The sequence below is a fragment of the Corapipo altera genome, unplaced genomic scaffold (genome assembly GCF_003945725.1).
Source record: "Corapipo altera isolate COAL_440 unplaced genomic scaffold, ASM394572v1 0, whole genome shotgun sequence".
Taxonomy (NCBI): domain Eukaryota; kingdom Metazoa; phylum Chordata; class Aves; order Passeriformes; family Pipridae; genus Corapipo; species Corapipo altera.
Genome location: NW_020884872.1, coordinates 57,757,303 through 57,776,279, shown reverse-complemented (window position 1 = coordinate 57,776,279; position 18,977 = coordinate 57,757,303). Strand labels below are relative to the sequence as shown.

Sequence of the window (18,977 nt, the reverse complement as noted above, 5' to 3'; positions counted from 1 at the left end):
ACAGGAAGGTAAAAAATGAAAGGCTGCATTGTAACTTGCTATGAGCAGTGTATTCACAAAACAAAAAAGAAGAAAACAGCAACAGAGATACCATTCTTTTTTTTTTCAGTAGCACTTCACAATGTGCTCTGTGTTTTTAGACAACTATGGGAGCTGTCGCTAAAGTTGGAGGGAAATGCTAGAGTGTTGCTAATTAAAATGTGGACAACTGGGACACCAGCTGCAAATAACTTTTCAGTAAAGGGATATTCAGTTTTCTGTGTGAGTTGATTTTATACATTAATGAATTAAGAATATTAGAATATTCACATTGCATTTGCCTAAGGAATACAAATACTCTTATCTGATTTACCTTAGCTCATCCAGAGAATGTAAAATAGAAGCTTCTACTGCAGAGAGTGTACTGAGGCACTAAAATAATAGAGAAAGAAGAGTACTGGGCAGTACAATTTACTACCAAAAAAAAGACTCTGCATTGGTTAATTGCTGTTAATTGCATCCTTGGGATTTTATACCCAGTCATGAAATAGTTGTCTCAGAGACCTAATATCAGTGAAGAATTTCCTTATTGTAACTTTGGGGTTTTGTGTAGGAAGCATAAATTTTTAAGCAAATATGTTTTTTTCTGCACATGGAAAGAGTTATAGTTGATAGCTAGTTGCTAGCTAAGCACATTTTCACTATATGTCATTTGAATTGTACAAACAGTACTGTGGATTTTTTGATGTTGTTCTTAGAGATTGCCTTGAGAGTCCCAGCAGCTTTTCCCGTTACAATCATGTTGCTTACCCATTATTTACATAGCTCTGCCTCATACAGAAGGAATAACCTCAGTGCTTTGCTCTTGTTCTTGCTCCTTAAAAACAAAACAAAAACCAGAACAGGAGGAAATCCGTTTCTTCCATCACTTCAGCTTAACCTTCCACCTGAGGAGGTTCCAGTTTGTTTCTGGTTTTCTTCTTGTTCATTTTGATTTTGCCAGTTGGGAAGGTAGAAGACTTCAGAAGGGTTAGTATAATAGCTGCTGGTGTGGCACAGGGATGCAGCCTGTGTCTTTGTCTTTTATGCCTCATCTTTCAACTGGTGCATTTTTGAGTCAGAGAAAAGCTGCTACCCTTAGAAACAAATGCATAAGTCTTTGCACTGAAAAGTGACCTCAGGTGTATGCAGGAACCCAGAACTCAAGCATTGCAAATAGAGATGCCATCTTCTCTCCTACCATCTTCTGAACTTCAGCTCTGAAGTGTTGGATGCTTTTCTGGCAACAAATTAAGGCTGGATAATCCATCTCTTCTTGTAAAATGTTAACATCTGCATGTATTCAAAAAGTGTTTAATGTACTTAGACCTAATTTCCCATAAACCAGTGTATCAAATGTAATAGGGCTCCAGTGAAAATCCAGTAGAGTGTATTTTACTGATATCAGCTGTGACCTGATCAGCAACTGCACAGAGAAACTGGAAAATTCTGTGCATCCCTAAGTCAGAAAAGGCTGAAAACTCGGGTTCAAGAAAGTCAGCTGCAGCTGATCGCAGTGACTAATTAGGAAACTGCTTCCAAGAGAATACAGTGTCAGTGTCTTGATTCCATGAAGTTGTAGGTGTACTTTCCTTCCCGTGTCGTACAGCATATCCTACAGGGCAATAATTCCAATGAACTACCAAGGGAAAGAATCTGGAGCAGTTTTCTAAGAGGACCAAAAATGTTTGTTCTATCCAACTAGATTAGGTTAGATTAGGTTAGATGATTTTTAAAAAGACCTCAACAAGTTGGAGAGATGGGCAGAGAAGAACCATCTGAAGTTCAACAAAGGCAAATGCAGGGTCCTGCACCTGGGGATGAATAACCCCAGGCACCACTAGAGGATGGGGGCTGACCTGCTGGGGAGCAGCTCTGTGGAGAAAGAGCTGGGGGTCCTGATAGACTACAAACTGTCCATGAGCCAGCAATGTGTCCTTGTGACCAGGAAGGCCAGTGGTATCCTGGGGTACATTAGGAAAAGCAATGCCAGTAGGTCGAAGGAGGTAATCCTGCTCCTCTACTCAACCCTAGTGAGGCTGCATCTGGAGTGCTGCATCCTGTTCTGGGCTCTTCAGTACAGGAGAGACAGGGAGCTCCTGGACCAGATCCAGTGGAGGGCTGCAGAGATGTTGAGGGGACTGGAGCATCCCTCTTATGAGGAAAGGCTGAGAGAGTTGGGCCTGTTCAGCCTCTAGAAGAGACAACTGAGAGGGAACCTCATCAATGTGCATATTAATGCCTTTTTGACACTAGAACTCTCACACATCTCATACTTCATCCTACATCTTGCACAACAAGGAGCCAGTCTCCTCCTACTCCCCACTCTTTGTGTCATTTCTTTAGGTGCTTCACAGAAACCCTTGTTCACATACCAGGACATGGATAATGCTGTAGTTATAGTAACTTTTAGATGAATGAGATTTATCCAGCTTCTTCAATAACTGCATGATGATGTAAACATACCCAGATAACTGGGCAACTGCTTTGTTGGTGGAGTTACAACCAACAGAGGCAGGTAACCCCTAGTGACCCTGGCCATACTGTTTGGTAAAGAATTCAACTCATGTCATGTTTTGGTGTGATAATTTTCTGTTGTATTAATGGATCCTGACAGTATTCAGGGTTTTTAGTTTTAAAGTATGTCAACTGAGTAGACTTGTTCATATATATATTTCAGTACCATTGCAGTTTTACTTCCTGTGTTTGTGACTAGGTGCAGTCTACGTGCATTGTCCTGCATGGTGAGATTGTACCAGTAGAGAAACAGAAATGCAATATACAACAGGACCTCCAAAGCTTGCAATTTAGACCTTTTCAAGGTCAACAGAAGCTCCTAATAATTGTCTCTTGGTGTTCAGAAGAAGCGAATGTTTTGACATACTATGGTTTATAGGAAGGCCAATGTGCTAGGTTTACATCCCTACTCTAGTGTCTGTGGTGTAGCAGTTCTACTGTAGGTCATGACAAGCAAGATGATGTACTGTGAAGTTGGTTTACTTGGTGTTACACTTTGCTATTGTTGCAAAGCTATTACTGTTTTAAAGATTTGTTCTTCTTTAAATGCAGAGACTAAAGAGTTAAATAATTACACAAACCTGTATTAGTGGATAAAAATCAATTGTGTGGTGGGTTTGTGTCATTAGATTGTAGCTTTTATAACACTGATATGCAGTTAGAAAAGCAGACAAGTATTTGGTTGTGCAAGCCCCTTTTAGGTTTAAAGCAGAAGAAACAGACTTCAAGCTACAGGTTGGGAACAATTGTTCTGCATTCAGTTACATCTGTTTCAGGATTTGAAAGATATTTGGCTGGCTGGAGATCTGTGAACTATGGCAAAGGTGGTAATAGTCTTAACCTGCTTTGGGACATCTACCAAGAGACAGGCTGTTTTCACTCTGAGACTAGGAGGGAGTTAGCTGGCAAGGAAACATAGGAAAAAAAAATAAATCGTGCCATAAAACCAATCTCTCTTCTTAAAAATAAGATTTTTAGTATCCAGTAGAACTGTGAATTTTCATTTCTAGGCTTTTTATCCAAAGGCCTTCCTTTTGAGGATCAGGTTTGAGACATCAGAAGCAGAATGACTCCCATAAAAAAATTATCCTAGCTTACGGCCAGGCATGTGTCCCTCATGGATCACATGAATCTTTTCTGCTGTACATTGTGCCGCTATGGATTCACCCACGCAGTTTGCCTGAAAGCACTTGATGATTACATGAGTTACATTACCTTCTGCATCACTTTTGTTGGTTCTGAGGAGCTTGGTGGTTTTCTGTTATCGGGGGCGGTATTGGGGGTGGATGGGGTGGTATGCTGGCAGGTGTTGTGGTTGGTGCTCTGTGGTAATTGGGGTTTGTTTGGGGTGTGATGGTCTGTGCAAATCATGCTTTTAATGATGAATCAGAGGAAGTATTTTTGGAAGTGATAAAAGTTTCTGCAAAAATACATGGTCATCTTGTGCAGATTATAATGGTTAAGCAATTTTTAATATGCAATTTGAAGTAGTATGATCTGTGGCAACAAGGGGCCTCTCCCTGCTTAGAAGGTTTGTGTTTTTGGGTGTAACTGTTGTAACTTTGGGTATACTACTGGGATTTGTCCTGAAGAGAAACCATCTGCATCCTCAAAGCATATCTTCCATTGCTGAAGACTGTATATTAACAGGGTGGATGCCCTGAGTGCTGTTTTTGGAGCAGATAAGGCAGTGTCCAAGGCCTGTCTGAGCATCCTTTGGGTTGTTATGATTGCAGATGTAGCCATGTTGGTCTGTGGATTTTCCCAAGTATGGCAATTTGTAAGTTATTTGACATTTGTCGTTATACTTCAGAAGCTGATATCAACAGAGGCGGATGGAGAATTCCATCTCAGTTTGGATTCCTGTCCTATTATTAATTTTCCCTCTAGGTTTGGGAACACCATTCAGGCTCTGTTTCTGCGGGTTTTTTCTGGTTAAAGCAGAAATACATATCTGAAAAGCTTATTGTGCTGAGGACAAAATGCTTAGTTTATGTTCGTAAAAGAACATTTGAATCTTCAAAAGAAAATTTTCCAGATGAAAACCACTGAGCCATTAAACAGTGTTTTATTAAATAGAAGAGGTTTTTTATATCTTGATGTTCACCACTGAGAATTACAGAGCATTACATATGAATGTCTTCAAAATGTGTTTTGTAACAGATTGAATATGAGAAGAAGAAGAAAGAAGATGGAAAACGAGCTCGAGCTGATAAACAACAGGTGTTGGACATGCTTTTTTCAGCCTTTGAGAAACATCAGTATTACAACATTAAAGACCTGGTGGACATAACCAAACAGCCCGTGGTATGTACTAGGAGTCTTGTAAATACAACCATTTTCAGTAGTTACTATTGTGTATATTTTACATATTTACATATTTTTACAGAAAATAGTTTAGTATATATTATATGCCTTTGAAACAGCTCTCTAAATATGTTTTACGATGGACTGAATTCATCAGTTTTAAGTTTGTTATTGTAGGACAGTGTAGGATACCAGTCATTGCAGTGAGTATGCTTTTTCTTGACAGAGATGGTTTAAATAACCTGAATGATCACTTTCTTATTTAGGTTTGCTTTAATACTGGGAACCAAATTCTGTTATGCTCTCATGTCTCCCCTGCTACTCTCCTCGGTGAAGCCTAATTCTTTTGGCTGTAGACAGCTTGTATAAGTGTGTGGTCAGTCCTTCCTTCAGCTTCTGAACTTTACCTTAGCAGAGCAACAGGGGTTGCTCTTTTTCTGTGGGTCTAGAAAACTGTGTTTCATGGAATTAGTATTAAATGCAGGCATTATCCACCTCAGGCATCATGTCAATGTTCCCAAAAGCACTGTATTTCCTTTACGAATAGAGTAATTTTTAGGATAAGAGTTTAGGTAGTTGATATTTAGGATTTATTTTGGGGTTTTTTTAAACACTGTTTTGATACACAAACAGGAAAAGCACAAAGGCATCTGCTTATGTGGTGGTTTTGTTGTCTTGCAGTGTCTGCCAGCCTCTTCATCTGTTTATCCTAACTTTCCAGTTCTTTCCCTTCTTCCCCTGTTCAAGCTTTCCTTGAGCAGACCAGTTGGGATGCAGAGGGAGATGATGACACGTGAAGTATCTTTGGTGTTTTTGATGTTTCTCACTGCCAACTTAAATATCTATCCTCAACCCAGCTGTATATTTCAAAAAACTTAAAGGGACTTAATTTTGAGTCTAAATGAAGCAACAATGTCACAAGAGCTAAAGCAGAAGAAAGAACAGCAACATCTGGATTATGGAAAAAATACTCCTATGTAAAAAAAAGGGGGGGAAATAAAGATGCTTACTAGTTTTGCTCACTTCACGTTTAGAATTAAGTATACCCATGTCAGAGCATTGGCATAAGGTGCACAATATAGTTAGAAGCTGCACAAAGATGTTACCCAACTCAAACCCATGTAGGTTCACTGTATTCTAGTACCTTAAAAGAAACTTAGTTGAGTAACATATTTGTGTCTTCCATTCCATTCATGTATCTCATGAGTCAATTCTTTATCTGTGTGGAGAAGGTGTGTGGATCATGGGAAATGAGAAGGAGGAAGGAATAGGAGGAAGATATGGAGGAAGTGACAAGAAAATTTTAAGTGTTTCTGTTTGTTTGTTTTGTGGTTTTCTGTTTTTGGTTTGTTTGGGTTTTTTTTGTTAGAAAGGTGTAACAATCACTGTCTTGATCACTTTGAATGTAAGTAGGTGCAGATTTATCCCATCTAGCATGACATCAACTAGCAATAGTCATCCACAATTCCCACTTAAACCACTAGAGAACTTGAAGTTACAAATAAGTAAGGGTATTTTTCTTACATAATGTTAAATGTAAATAGTAAATTAAACCCTTACTACAGAATATGTTGCATGTTACACAGGAAATTGCTGCCAATTTTATTTGTGATCATAAAATCACAAAGCAAGTCTGTTCTGAATACAAATATTATGGTAACCTGGGTTTATTTGTTTTCCATTTTAATGAAAAATAACAATTTGCACTAGTAGGCAAATCTATTGCCACCTACCCAAATGTAAGTACTGAGTGCTCCCTGGAAATACTACAGTAGTTCTAGATTTGGGCTACATGGTTGAGAACATAATACAATTTTCCGTGAGCAGTCAAATGTTTGTGAAGAATGGAACCAGTATGGAACCAGTGGTCTAAGATGAACTGTCTTTTTAAAAAATTACTTTTTAGCTTGAAGTAATGGTTGTCCTAAACACAGTGGGGTTTGTTTTCCCCTCAAGGTTTCAGAAGGATTTTCAGAGCTTGAAATTTCACTCCTCAGTAATTTTTATCCCATGATTCTTTAATAACATTTCACTTTTTATGAAAAAAAATCAAGAGGGAAGGTGGAACAGAGCAGGGGATGCCTTGAATGTAGAAACAGATCACGTACAAATGAGCTTCTGTATTAGAATTCTGTGTATATAAGCATACTGAATCCCTTTCTGAGAAAAGAATTGTGGGTCCCCAGTATTTGGCATTAGGGGGGGAAGTGTGGAGTTTCTCTCGATGGTATGGTGTCAGAGGAGTATGTTTCATGATGTATAGGCCAGCCTGGTGCAGTGCAGACCCAGATGGATAGTCCTGGTTTCTAGAAGGAGAACTGATGCACGTACAGTGATTTTTCAGGGCTAATGTTCTTAGCTACCCTCTCTAAAGCCACTGCTGCCTGGTTCTCCCCTGCACCAGAGATGGCAAATCATCAGTTGCTGCTGTTTCATTGGTTCCAGCTTGAAGTTCTGTTACTTGTGGCACTTGCTATTCAGTTTGGGTTGGTTTTGTTCCATTTTGTTATGCTGTTGAATCAAAACTCTTGGAAGTTTTGCCCTGAGAGAAGCAGAACTGCCTGGGGAGTTAGGTCTGAAAACTAGCTGAAATTAAAAGTAACCCTCATCTAGCTGGGTGGGCAGTTTTGAGTGAGTGAGCACCAGGAGCTTTGGAATGTGCAGCTGCAGTGGTTTTGCACTGCCTGAGCCCAGCAGCACCGTCACGCCTCATGACCTGGCTTCCCAGATACAGACCTGTCAGCCCAGGAAATGCATATGGATGTACTTCATGAGACTAAATGCAATTATAGGATTTTTTTCCCCAATTCTCTGTTCACGTGGTCTAGAGCAGAATTTAACCTTGCATCCAAGAGTTCCTTCCACCCTCTCTGCCATGTTTTGAAGTCTCTGTCAGTTGTATTACTGAAAGCTGCCTCGTGTGCCTGCACAGGGATTGCAATCAAGGCAGTGGATATGCAGCTTTACACATCTACCCATAACCCATGTAGAAATCTCTTTCTCACCTGCTTTCAGCACCTTCAAAAAAGTGCGTGGCACAAAGAGAGTGTCGTCCTACAAAAACGTTTGTGCACCGATTGCTGTTGTAGTGAGCGTGTTTGTCCTGCGTACCTGACTCTGGAATAATGACGGCATCTCTGCAATAGGCGAGATGCGGAAAGGTGTGCGAAGGGAGGTACAGCGATCTGCTGCTGCCACCTGCTGGGGCTGGCATCCTGCGCCCTCGAAGGCCAAGGAACCATCCTGGCAGTGCAAAATAAACTCTCTGCTCACAGCTCCTGTGCCCAGCCACTCCGCTCCAGGAGAAGACCCTAAGAAACTAGTTCTTATATGCAATCTGCTACGATCACCTTTCTTACTTGTGGGACCAACACCTCTCGTTGCTTTGAGATAGGTTTTTAAGAATAATTTTGCTAGATGAGTCCACATGAAGTGTCATCATTAGTGCGGGATCTGGATTTTTATTTTGCTTTGTATATTTTTGATGTGTACCTAGAAAGTAATGATTGGTTTCTCTAAAAGAGACATTTTTTTTTTCTGACTGAGAACATAGTTTTTATTTGTGTATTTCCCATCTTTTCCATTTAGCAAAAGGGAGAAGAGTGTAAGGAACAGACTGGGCCATCAGCATTTCTTTTTTTCTATCTCCTCAACAAATATTTGCTGGTTTTAATGAGTGGGAGTATATTGATATTTGTGCTTAGTGGAACTGTAGATGCAGAAAATACATGGGTTCCAATAACTCCAGTACAATATATGCACTCCAAGAAGATTAAATTGCTCAAACTAAAGCAATTATGAATTTAATGTGAGGATTCTTAAAGTGTGGTCTGTGGTTGCCATGGCAATCCATTCACATCAGTCCCAATTAATATTTAAACAAACAATCAAGAAAATGGCTGTTAAGAAAATTACTGGTGTTTATTATAAAGAGTAAAGCAGGGCAATATTAGTGAGCTGTGTTTTCTCAAAGGTTATACTGCTGGTATCATAGCTGTACTTGTTTGGGTTTTTTTTTCTTTCTCTTCCAAGTCTAAATAATGTATTAGAAAATCTTCTAACATCTACTCAGTTCTCCTCTAAAAATGAGGCCATAATAAAATGCTTAAAGCTTTTAAGCCAACATCTTGGGGCTTTGATAATCTGAATAAGGCAAGGAGTTTCAAGATAATCCCAACCCAAGCAAGAAGAAAGATCATGAGCTTTTAGCTCAAGTGGAGGAATTCCAGCAGGAGGATGTGTGAGATAACCTAAGCATCAGCTTCCCAGGAGGTTCTGGGAGCTTCATTTTGGCAGCCCATGGAGCATCCATCTTGCTAGTACTTGCCTTTCACAGGGGACTGTGTGGGAACCATCATCCCTGGGGCTCGGGTGCTCCCTGCTGCATCCCTGGGGCCTTGCAGCAGGTGTTACACCCGGGCTGCTCTAATCCCTGTTGGAGCCTGAGGGTTGAAGTCCATGGCAGAGCCGTTATTGCCAGCGCCAATCACCAGCCTTGCTGTCCACGCCTTGTGAACTGGGGGAATGCAATTGAGCAGATATGTAGGAACCCTGGCAATTGCCTGCCTGTGTAATATGAATTTGTGTTTTCTTTCAGATATACTTGAAAGAAATTTTGAGAGAAATAGGCATCTACAATGTGAAGGGGACCCACAAAAACACATGGGAGCTGAAGCCAGAATACAGACATTACCAAGGAGAAGAAAAGAGCGATTAACAAAAAAATTTCAAACCAAGAGAGAATTACAGTGATTGCACTGAGGGAACTGTGGTGGATTTGCAGACAGGACTGAGCACAGTGCAATTATGCAAGGATAAAGATAAATTAAAGCAACTGATACTTTGTCATTTTCTGTAGTTCTTTTCCCAAGGAATATTTCTTGTATGTTTCTATAACTGCGTTGTCTTTTGACAGGAAAAAAATGTTTATAGAATAAACTTGTATTAGATTTATCTTTATTAGAAATCTTTTGAGCTCTGAACTTACTTTTTCTTTGTAGCTTTGTGGCTTTTCCAAGCCTCAATGACTTTGAAAGAAAACGTGTCCTAGAGGAACCGAGGACTTTGTGGTTTTGCATTCCGGTATAACCAGGTTAATACCCTCAGTTCTGCTGGGATCTGCTAGGGCTTCGTCTGGAAGGCTGCAAGGGTACACAACCCTTTGTGCAGTGTTTGGGTGGAATGGACATGATGCTCCTATTAGGATCAGGCTTTAGGAAAAACAGCCACAACCATGGTGCTCATCACGGTCCTCAGACTCCGTGGGAACTAATCAATAGTTAAAAACCCGTAAAGCAAAGGCTGTTTGACACACAGATCAGTGGGACAAGGACAGTCCCCTCCAGGTGATTACTGAGAAAAAATTGAAATACCTGTTAGGTACAGCAAGGAGTGGTTTTATTTTTGTTTTCTTTTTATGCTGATACCTATGTTTTGTTCAAGCATATCAATAAAACATTATTTTAATTTGTACCACGCAATGTTCTACATTATTGACTGAACATGTGATTTAGGTGGCGTAGGTCTGAAGGGTGTTTTCAAACCAAGGGGTTTTTATTGCAGGCTTTGCCATTGGATTCCTCTGTGTTTTGGGAAAGATTGCTGAATTTATCTGTGTCTCTGTTTGCCCATTTTTCAAATGCATATTGCAAGGGTTGTCTGTTCAGCATCCTTTTGGGAGGGAACTATTTAATTATATTCTCAAAGCTTTTATGTTAAAGAAAGAGCAAAGAACACGCTGGAAAAAACCTTATTAGTATACCTGCAAGTGAAGCAGGTGAGGTTTGATAGCACAACTTTCACACTCCCTCAGGTCCTTCAGACTGTGTATCATTTCTGCCCACTCTAATGAAACAAGGTCTGTGTGAAAAGCTAACATCCCACTATTGGTCCACTTAGAAGCAATGAAAGGCTTGCAGGGGTGTCAAATGCCTTTGGAAGCTTGTAAAACTCTGACCCAAATTTTACTCATTTATTTTTTCTAGAGTTGTTTGTGTAGTTATCTCTGCACAGATACACTTCCTGCTGGTGCTCAGCTTCCTGTGGTGTGAAGTGTTCAGTTCCTAGGAGGTGATCTGCTGAGAGTTTTGAAGAGCAGATCACATTCCAGAGATATGTGTGTGCTTTCATAAATACTGCCATCGACTTGTGTCTCCTTGGGCTCTACAAGCAGGACCCAGCTTGCTAACAGTTGCAGGAGACATCTGAGGATGCTGAGGAACTCAGGAAGTCAGCCTTTGTGTCTTGCTGTGGTACATGATGTGCTCTCCAGCAATAGCCAGAGCCTGCACACATTGCTGTCCTCATTGGGCTGTTTGAGTCCTCCGTGGGCTTGTGCTCACTGACATATAGGATGAGAGCTCTTGTTTTTCATGAGCTGGGCTCCTCTGTTCGATTTGTGTCCTGTTTTAGCAGCTGAAGTACCTAGCAAGTCTAGATCAGCTTTTCCTTTGTGTTGCTCCTCACATGGTCCTTTAAAACCATGCAGGGGTATGCCATGCAGTCCTGATTTAGGAGTACTGTAATTCATTGTCACAGGTAAAAATGACCATGCTGTTTCAGAGGGCAGTGGTTACCTTTAGTGGGATCCACGGCAGGATTAGCTTAGCAGGAGAGTGTTTTGGATCTGCTTTATTTTTGGTATTATGAGCTGCTTCACAGTTAGACTTCAATTGAGGACATAGTCAGTGTAAAATGCCAGATGATTTAAGTAAAGGAGGTATTTTATTGATCTGTAGAATGCCTTGGACAGGGTAGATAAGCTCTATTCAGGTGTAATGGAAAGTGTACAGAGCTTTTTATGGGATTTATGGTTTTTACAAAAGACTGGGGTTTTTTTATGAGTATCACTAAAAACGTGGAGAGTGCTAGAAGTAAACAAGCAGTGGAGTTTTCAACTGATGAGCAACAGAGAGGTTGAGGAATGCCAAGGTGCACTGGTTTGCTTGCAGCCTTCTGTGTAATAGCACCAGTTATAAAAAATGAGGAACAGGACAGTGAGGAAACACCATTTAAAAAATTGAACTAGGAAATGCTATGCCAGGGTAAACTAAAAGATAACCAATGGGCAGTCCAGAAGCCAGGCAGCTTGTGAAGTACTTTTTTACCTCCTTCCTGCATGATTTTGAAGGCTTTCTGGCTTGCTAGGGTGCAATTGGAATTTTGGCCCCCAAAGCTGCCACAAAATCCAAGTGGCATGAGAGAAGGGATCCATGAGCCCACAGATATGCTGATGTGGAACGTGAAGAATGTGCCATGCATTCAAGGACTCTGCTGGCTCCTGCCTGCTAGGAGTGCACTAATTCTGCAAGAGGACCTTATGCAAGTGCTGTTAGCAGGATTGCCATCTGCCAGAAGAGAGGAGGAGGCTTGTAGGTGTTCAGGTCTGATTCCCTGCCCCCCACATTTGGATTAATTTAAACTCCAAACTCACAGCAGTGATAAACACTGATTCCCTGCTGGTCTTCCCATGTGCTGCTGTCTCTGCTCACTGCTGAACTCTGCTCATGCAGATGTTCTTGAATATTAGTGGTTGAAACACTGGTTGACAAGTGGGTCCCATAAGCACAAGCAGAAGTATCAATGTGCTAAATGCCATTAAATGAGATTAAAAACATGTCCACTCTAGCATTACTTCTCCCAAATGACTAGTTTGAGTCACTGGACATTTCATACTCAGTAAACCCAGCCAGTTACTAGCATGGACCTGAGCACACAGGAGGTGATGGTAATGCAGCTACCCTATTAGAGACACCTCCATGCCAGGGGGCTGGGAGTGGGCAAGAAGACACATGACTGGAGGCTGACACTGTAAACCGGGAAAGGCATGGATTCAAACCGAGAATGGGACGGGCTGGCCCCAGTGCTCTTGTGTTCCATTCCCTACCTGCCCACAGCTCTGCCTGCCTCATCCTCTGCTGCCCTGCCTGTAGCCAGCCAGGAAGCTGCTGGTGGGACAGCCCAGTGGGCATCAGGGTTGTATGAGGAATTGGAGCAGAAAACACCACATTAGTTTTGAGCCGACAGAAAGTTATATGGCTACAAGACCTGGTGCTGACACCACATCTTTGGCACAGGGCTTGGAGTGGGATCAGAGCTCACTAGCTGCTGTGATCCCAGTGGATGCTCACTAAAAGTTGTCCATGCTTTGAGTCACCTACATATTGCTTTCACCAGCTGCTTAGAGTTGGCTCCAGCTGAACATACCTCTTGCATGTCAGCTATGCCCACCCACATTCACATGTCCCTGTCGCCAGGATGGTATTTTCATTAGTCACTGTTTTTATGGACTCCTAACAAATTGTTTTTCTCACTAATGCAGTATCAGAGCTGAGCCATGGCTCCAGGCTCATCTGAAAGACAGCTCTGCATCTTGAGCTTTTTAAAGAGCTGTGGCTGGGTACAACCTGCCCCTTTTCTCATACCAATGGCAGGACTAGAAGACTCTTTCTTGGCTCTCCTAATCAAGGCTATGTGTGGCTACCAGGCTGCGGGGTCAGCCTTTCTCAGGGAGTATTTAATTATTCACACAAAGATGACAAATTCCAACACAAAAGATAAAAAAGGCACCTTTAAGCCAGAAGGGTCAATGAACGCCTCTGAGCCTCCCTTCGGGTAACTATACCTAGGGCTTGTGTTATAAGTGACAGTCAAGGACTTTACAATGGAGACCCCATTTTCCTGTCCAGCTCAGCAAACCTCGGCACAAGGAGCTGCTTGGGGCTAGTCTTATGAATACCTCAGCCAAAATGTGTTCCTTGGAGAAGGAATGCACCCCCAAGAGGGCTTTCTGCTCCTGATGGTGTTTAGGCTTTTGCAGGCACTATACTTGCAACTACAGGCAAATAAACAGGAGAAGCTGCAGTAGTTTGTTGTCAATCTTGAAAGGAAGAGAATGATAGTTTCTTTTCCTCTCTACTCCATTAACTGGTTTTACCTCTGGAGCTCATTCTTGAGATGGGACCTGTGCGCCTCCAGGAAGCAGGGAAGGTTTTCAGCAGCTGTGAGACAGATGACCAAGTACTGAGCACCAGAGGAACAGGTAAGGGTAAATTAAAATGATTAAAAGCAATGAACAAATCATGGAGAGTCCTTCCTCAGCCTCCTGGGCCTATGCATGCCCTTGCCCAGCTGCTTTGAGCAGTCTATGGGAGACTCACATAAGACACAGCATGGATTCCCAAAAAGCCTCCCTCTGCCACCTGGCCAAGCCCAGCCTTGGGAAGAAGCTATTTATACTCCAGCAATGAGAGAAGCTGCCAGCAGCAAGGGCTGTAACCACACAGGGTCCACCAGCCCAAGAGCCCCCCAGCCACAAGATTTTCCCTTTGCATGTCTTTCCTGCAGTGAGGTGGCCATGAACATGAAACCCTTCTACTTGTGGGCAGCTGCTATATTGCTCGTTTGGCTTAAAAATTAAGTGGGTTTATGGGAGTTAAAGCACTCTTAGGCCAACCACAACAGGTGTGTCACATGCTGCCAGGAAGTGGCTGCCGGGCTAGGGCATCTGAAGCTGATGTGAGAAGGGCTGCCCTGACTCCATGAAACCCCTTTTTGTGGGCAGTGTGAGGAAACACCAGCAGCTGCAGGCAGTTCTATGGCTGCAGCCTACAGCAACCACTCAGCTGCAGGGGCAGTGAATCATCCCTCCCTGCCTTGACTGGAGGGGCCTGGCTCATGTGTAGGTAGAGGAGATAGATCTCAGGCCTTGAACCAGACTATTGCAATAGCAAGTGGGGTTTTGCTGGCTAAGCATCCATGGTGAGCAGGGAGGGAACATCCAGCTTTACAGGGCTGTTTCTCAACTAGTCCGTAACAAAGATTTTGAGAAGCTAATCTTTAAAACCTTTCTGGGCATCTACTTTTATGGACATTCCGTATTAAAAAAAAAAAAAATAAACAGCTGCACGCTTTGGCAGGGCTGCCAGCATGCCAGCACCTAGCTGAAGATAGGAAGAAAGTGGGCTGCTCTCCAAAGTGCCAGTAGTGCTTCTTCCTTATGCTGCTGGCCACAGAAATGGGGAGGTGAATCCCTGCTGTTAGCTCCCAAGACAAAGGGAGGCCCGCAGAGGAACAATTGCTCAGCATTTTTATCACCATCCAGCTGCTGCCTCTGGCAAGGTTGGCATCACACAACCAAAATAGTCTTAAAAAGGCCTCCAAGGGTGTTTGGTTCCTTTCTGCTGAAGTGGAAGGCAATGAATGCAGCTCTAATGGATCAAAATAGCTCTGCCCATCCTCAACAGCATCCTGTGCATTCCTGCAGAACACACTTGCAGGACTGCCAGCATTTGCTGGCACCCAAAAAAAAGCTCCCTCTGGCCACCAGCCCTGGCCACAGCTACTTGGCTGCGATCTTTGCACAACAACTTCCAGCTGCAGCTTCAACCAAAAGGCAGCCAACACACAGGGCCTGCAAACCAGCACGGCTATTGGCATGCTCTTGGCAGTGGATTTTGTACTGTTCATGGCAAAAAACTTTCAGGCTTGGTTAGGAGCTTTTTTCCCCTCCCACCATGACATTTTTCTCTGAGCTAAATGAATACAGTGTTTAACCGCTGCTCTCCCACCGTGGGCTAGCAGCAACAGAGATTTCCTGGCTGGTTGAGCCAGGGCTAAACATCCCAGCTTTTAATTCCCTGGCCACAAGCCAGGGAAGTGGCTACAGAGCTGAAGCATAGATGGAGGTTCACAGGAGCAGAGGGAGGTGTCTTACCCGGTCCAAGCCAGCAGCAGCGTGTGAGAAAGCAGAACTATCTTGACACAGATACTATTGCTCTTAAATAAAAGCATCCTCCCTAAAGGGCTGTCACTGAAAACACCGCCAGGACTGCAGCAGGCTGGCAACAGCCAGAAACTTGCTAAGGGATAAAATGCAAATTACAGCTTTTTAATTTTTTCTTACCCATTTTTAAAAAAATTAGTCTAATTTTATTTCTCTGACAACAACCATGTTCTAAGCTTATGTTAATTCCCTCCTGGCCATGAACTAAACCAATTTAAAAAAAAATTCCACAAAAAAAGCCCCCCAAACCAAGGAAACCCCACGTTTCCTACTTACTTTCAGTTAAAATTTCCCTTTTGCGGGTTCTCCATCCTTGTTCTAAACTGAGGGCTGCACAAGGCTCCAGGACCATCACCCACTTAGGCTTTAGCATCCGCCCCCAGCCCATGCTGAGTGGGCAAAGCCAAGGGATGGAGTGGGGCTGGCTCAGCCCAAGAGGGGGCAATGGGGCCACCAGTGCCTCTTCCACACACCCAGATATTCCCTCCATTGCATGAACATCCCCAGGTATGCTGCACACTTTTCTCCTCAAAGCAGGCAGCCAAGGAGAAACAAGCTGCTGTAGCAGCATTCAGATATTAACATCATTGTTACTGTCTCATGGGAAATGTGGGTTTTTCTTTGCTTTCAGAGGGCAAAGAGAGTGGACTTGTAGATGGGGCAAGACCCAGATGGGACAGAACAACTGTGAGACAAAAGCAGGCACTGAGGGGGAACAGTGGGGTGGGAGGGCAAAAGGTGGGACACATGCCAAGCACAGCAGCTGCTTCCTCCAGCCCCAAGACATCACTCCCTTAACCAAGCACCACAAAACCATGAAAGTAAAAAGGGGAGTTTTTTTCCCCTCTTCATAAGCAATCAGCCTTTGTTCCCCTGTCAGCATCCAGCTCACAGTGGGTGCAGGAGACCTGAGCCAGCAGGGGAAAGGTTTCTATCTAGCTGCTTAAACTGCTCCATGAGGCACAGGGGAAAAGCTATTTGGATCCTTCCCAGTTCCACAGCCCTTCCAGCCACTGAAAATCTTTCCAGGAATGAAAGATACAACCCTGATAAGCACATTTTAAAATGAGACAGGCATATGTTTTAAAGCTGTCCTTCAGTTCAGGCTTGCGTTTAAGCAGCACCAGGGTAATTTGTAATCATTGGGGATTTTTAGCAATTAAATAACTCCAAAGCTGTTGTGTGAAGTATGAAGCTTTGTCTTCCCAAATCACCTCAGCTTTTCAGCCCCAGGAAACAGCTGCTTGAAATGAAGATGGGCCAGAAGAGGAACTGGGTTATGAGGAAATACACTGACTTCCTTTCCAACTCAGAGTTGCGTCACAGACTGTTGACAAGTGCATTTACCAGCCATGGACCTCCCACTTACCAGGATGTAGTGACTCCCAACCCTCCCTCACCCAGGCTCCACAGCAGGCAGCTGTGGCTGTGACAGCTGCTTGTTACCGCCACAGCTACTGGTCGTGGCCATGACCCTTCCCTGCCATTGATTGTGGTTTAACCTCTTCTCTTGGATGACTGACAGACTTGACACCGCACAACAGCAGGACTTGCCCTTTTCCCTGAGAAACTGAAGGCAGCAATACATTTTTGAGAAGTGCAGCAAGTGCAACAAGCAGCAAAACCACACCTCTTCCAGCTCACTGAAGAAAACAAACATAACCAAGTCCTTCATCTCCACAGCCTTTGAACTGACACTTCCTTACAGCAGGCTGGGAGGAGACTTTCCATCAGAGGCTGTGCTGTGCAGAAAAGCACACAAGACTGCTTGGAGCACAGAACCCTCTAGTCAGGTATGTTTGCCCACACCAGTTAAATATCCCAATTAGCCTGGAGGACAGATAGGATGATACACAATTTGCCATTCAACCAAACAGCAAGGCTGTGCTCGTCATGGTTTGAAGCACCTGCTTTTCAAAGCAGCACCTCAGCTGTACACAGGTGCCACGTAGCAATTTTCTCCGGGCTGGTGCCCAGGGCTCCCAGCCTCGGTATAACGAGCCAGGAAGGGGGAGGAGCAATTTCCCCTCCCATATATCAGCCCCTCACAGTTTTAAACTTATGATTCACCGGAAATGGGAGCCAGGGCTCTTAGGGGCTGCACAGCCATACCAGCACTGCCCTGCCCACACTAACTTCAGCTCAACTAAGCACCTGTTTCCTCTCTCTTTCCTTTAATCCTCCCAGTTTTTAACAAGGATGCAACAAGAAAGGTAAGATAACATCCTCACCTGGTCCCATTAAAGAAATCCTCTGCAAGGAAAGCAAGAGACAACCCAGTGATTTTATTTAGGCTTTGAACCTGCCTCCCTGCCTTTCAGCCCCATTGGGTGAAGGCAGGTTACAGCATAATTGTACCTCATCCAGAAGCTCAGCTGCCCCAAGATCCTTTCTTGGGAAAGCTAAAAAAAAAAAAAAAAAAAAAAAATTAAAAAAATTATGTTCCCACAGAACTAAAATAGGGTTTATTTAACCAGACAGGAACCTCAGAGATAACTAGGGCACACTCCACTCCCTCCTCCAGTCTCTCACTCCTCCCAGCCTGCTGCCACATCTATCTCACCTCTGCAGAAATGTACCTCCACCCTGCAGTACCAGGGGCCAAAAACTGACTCAAGATAGCGAAGATGCAAAAACTCACAGCTGGTGAGTGGGCTATGCCCTCCCCTTCCAGGCACCTTAACCTCCTATGCCTCTGCCATTGCTGCAGTAGGAAAAAAGTTAATCATTTGCAGTCCAAGGCAAAATCCCATGTCAGGCACACAGTCAGCAGTGACAGCTGGGGCTGTGAAGGCATTTGTGTTCCTTTATTCAATCCAAACTGCCACAGGGTTGGACAGGTAGAAAGCGCAAGGAACCTGTTACTGTTGCATCTCAGAAAGAACCAGAGAAGCAACGGCCGTTTGCTCCAGGTCTGTCAAACAGATGCATTTCCTAAGAAGGAACACAGCATGAACAGTACTTTATAAACACTCAGGTCTCAAGCACAGAGATGCACCTGGTTTGCAGGAAGTCTACACTAGGCCATTCCAACAGCTCTCTCCAGGAGGTCAAATACAGAAACCCCTCAAATCCTGCAACTTGACAGAGCTCCAGTTAACATGGTCCCTTCAACAGCTGTCAAATACAAAGGAGCCAGTACCACAGCCAGGCTGTGTTGGAAAACCTAGTAATTTCACCCTCTCCCCACAATGTTCCCGGTACCTAGACTCAGAGAGTGCTGGTGTTAAGACTCCTGCTCCCTCCAGTCATCCTCCTACCTTGATCTTGGAGCCATACCAGACCTGAGGACAAACTCGAGTATTCTTGTGTGACAAAGAAGTTCAGCCAGCACTCAGTTTGAATAGCACAT

General features: G+C 43.4%; 1 protein-coding gene and 1 non-coding gene across 2 annotated transcripts in view; one reads left to right on the top strand and one right to left on the bottom strand.

Annotated features, from left to right (window-relative positions):
- GTF2F2 (general transcription factor IIF subunit 2) overlaps positions 1 to 10,314 on the top strand; it is an 87,000-nt gene extending 76,686 nt beyond the window's left edge. Inside the window, exons 8-9 of the mRNA XM_027649255.1 lie at positions 4,699 to 4,842; positions 9,440 to 10,314. Coding sequence (XP_027505056.1) covers positions 4,699 to 4,842; positions 9,440 to 9,559 — 264 coding nt within the window. The 3' untranslated portion in view covers positions 9,560 to 10,314. The remainder of the gene's footprint in view (positions 1 to 4,698; positions 4,843 to 9,439) is intronic.
- An 8,106-nt stretch (positions 10,315 to 18,420) lies between these two features.
- LOC113951810 lies at positions 18,421 to 18,556 on the bottom strand. The gene has a single exon (XR_003529282.1). It is a non-coding gene; the product is annotated as a small nucleolar RNA SNORA31 (small nucleolar RNA).
- Between the last annotated feature and the right edge of the window lie 421 nt (positions 18,557 to 18,977).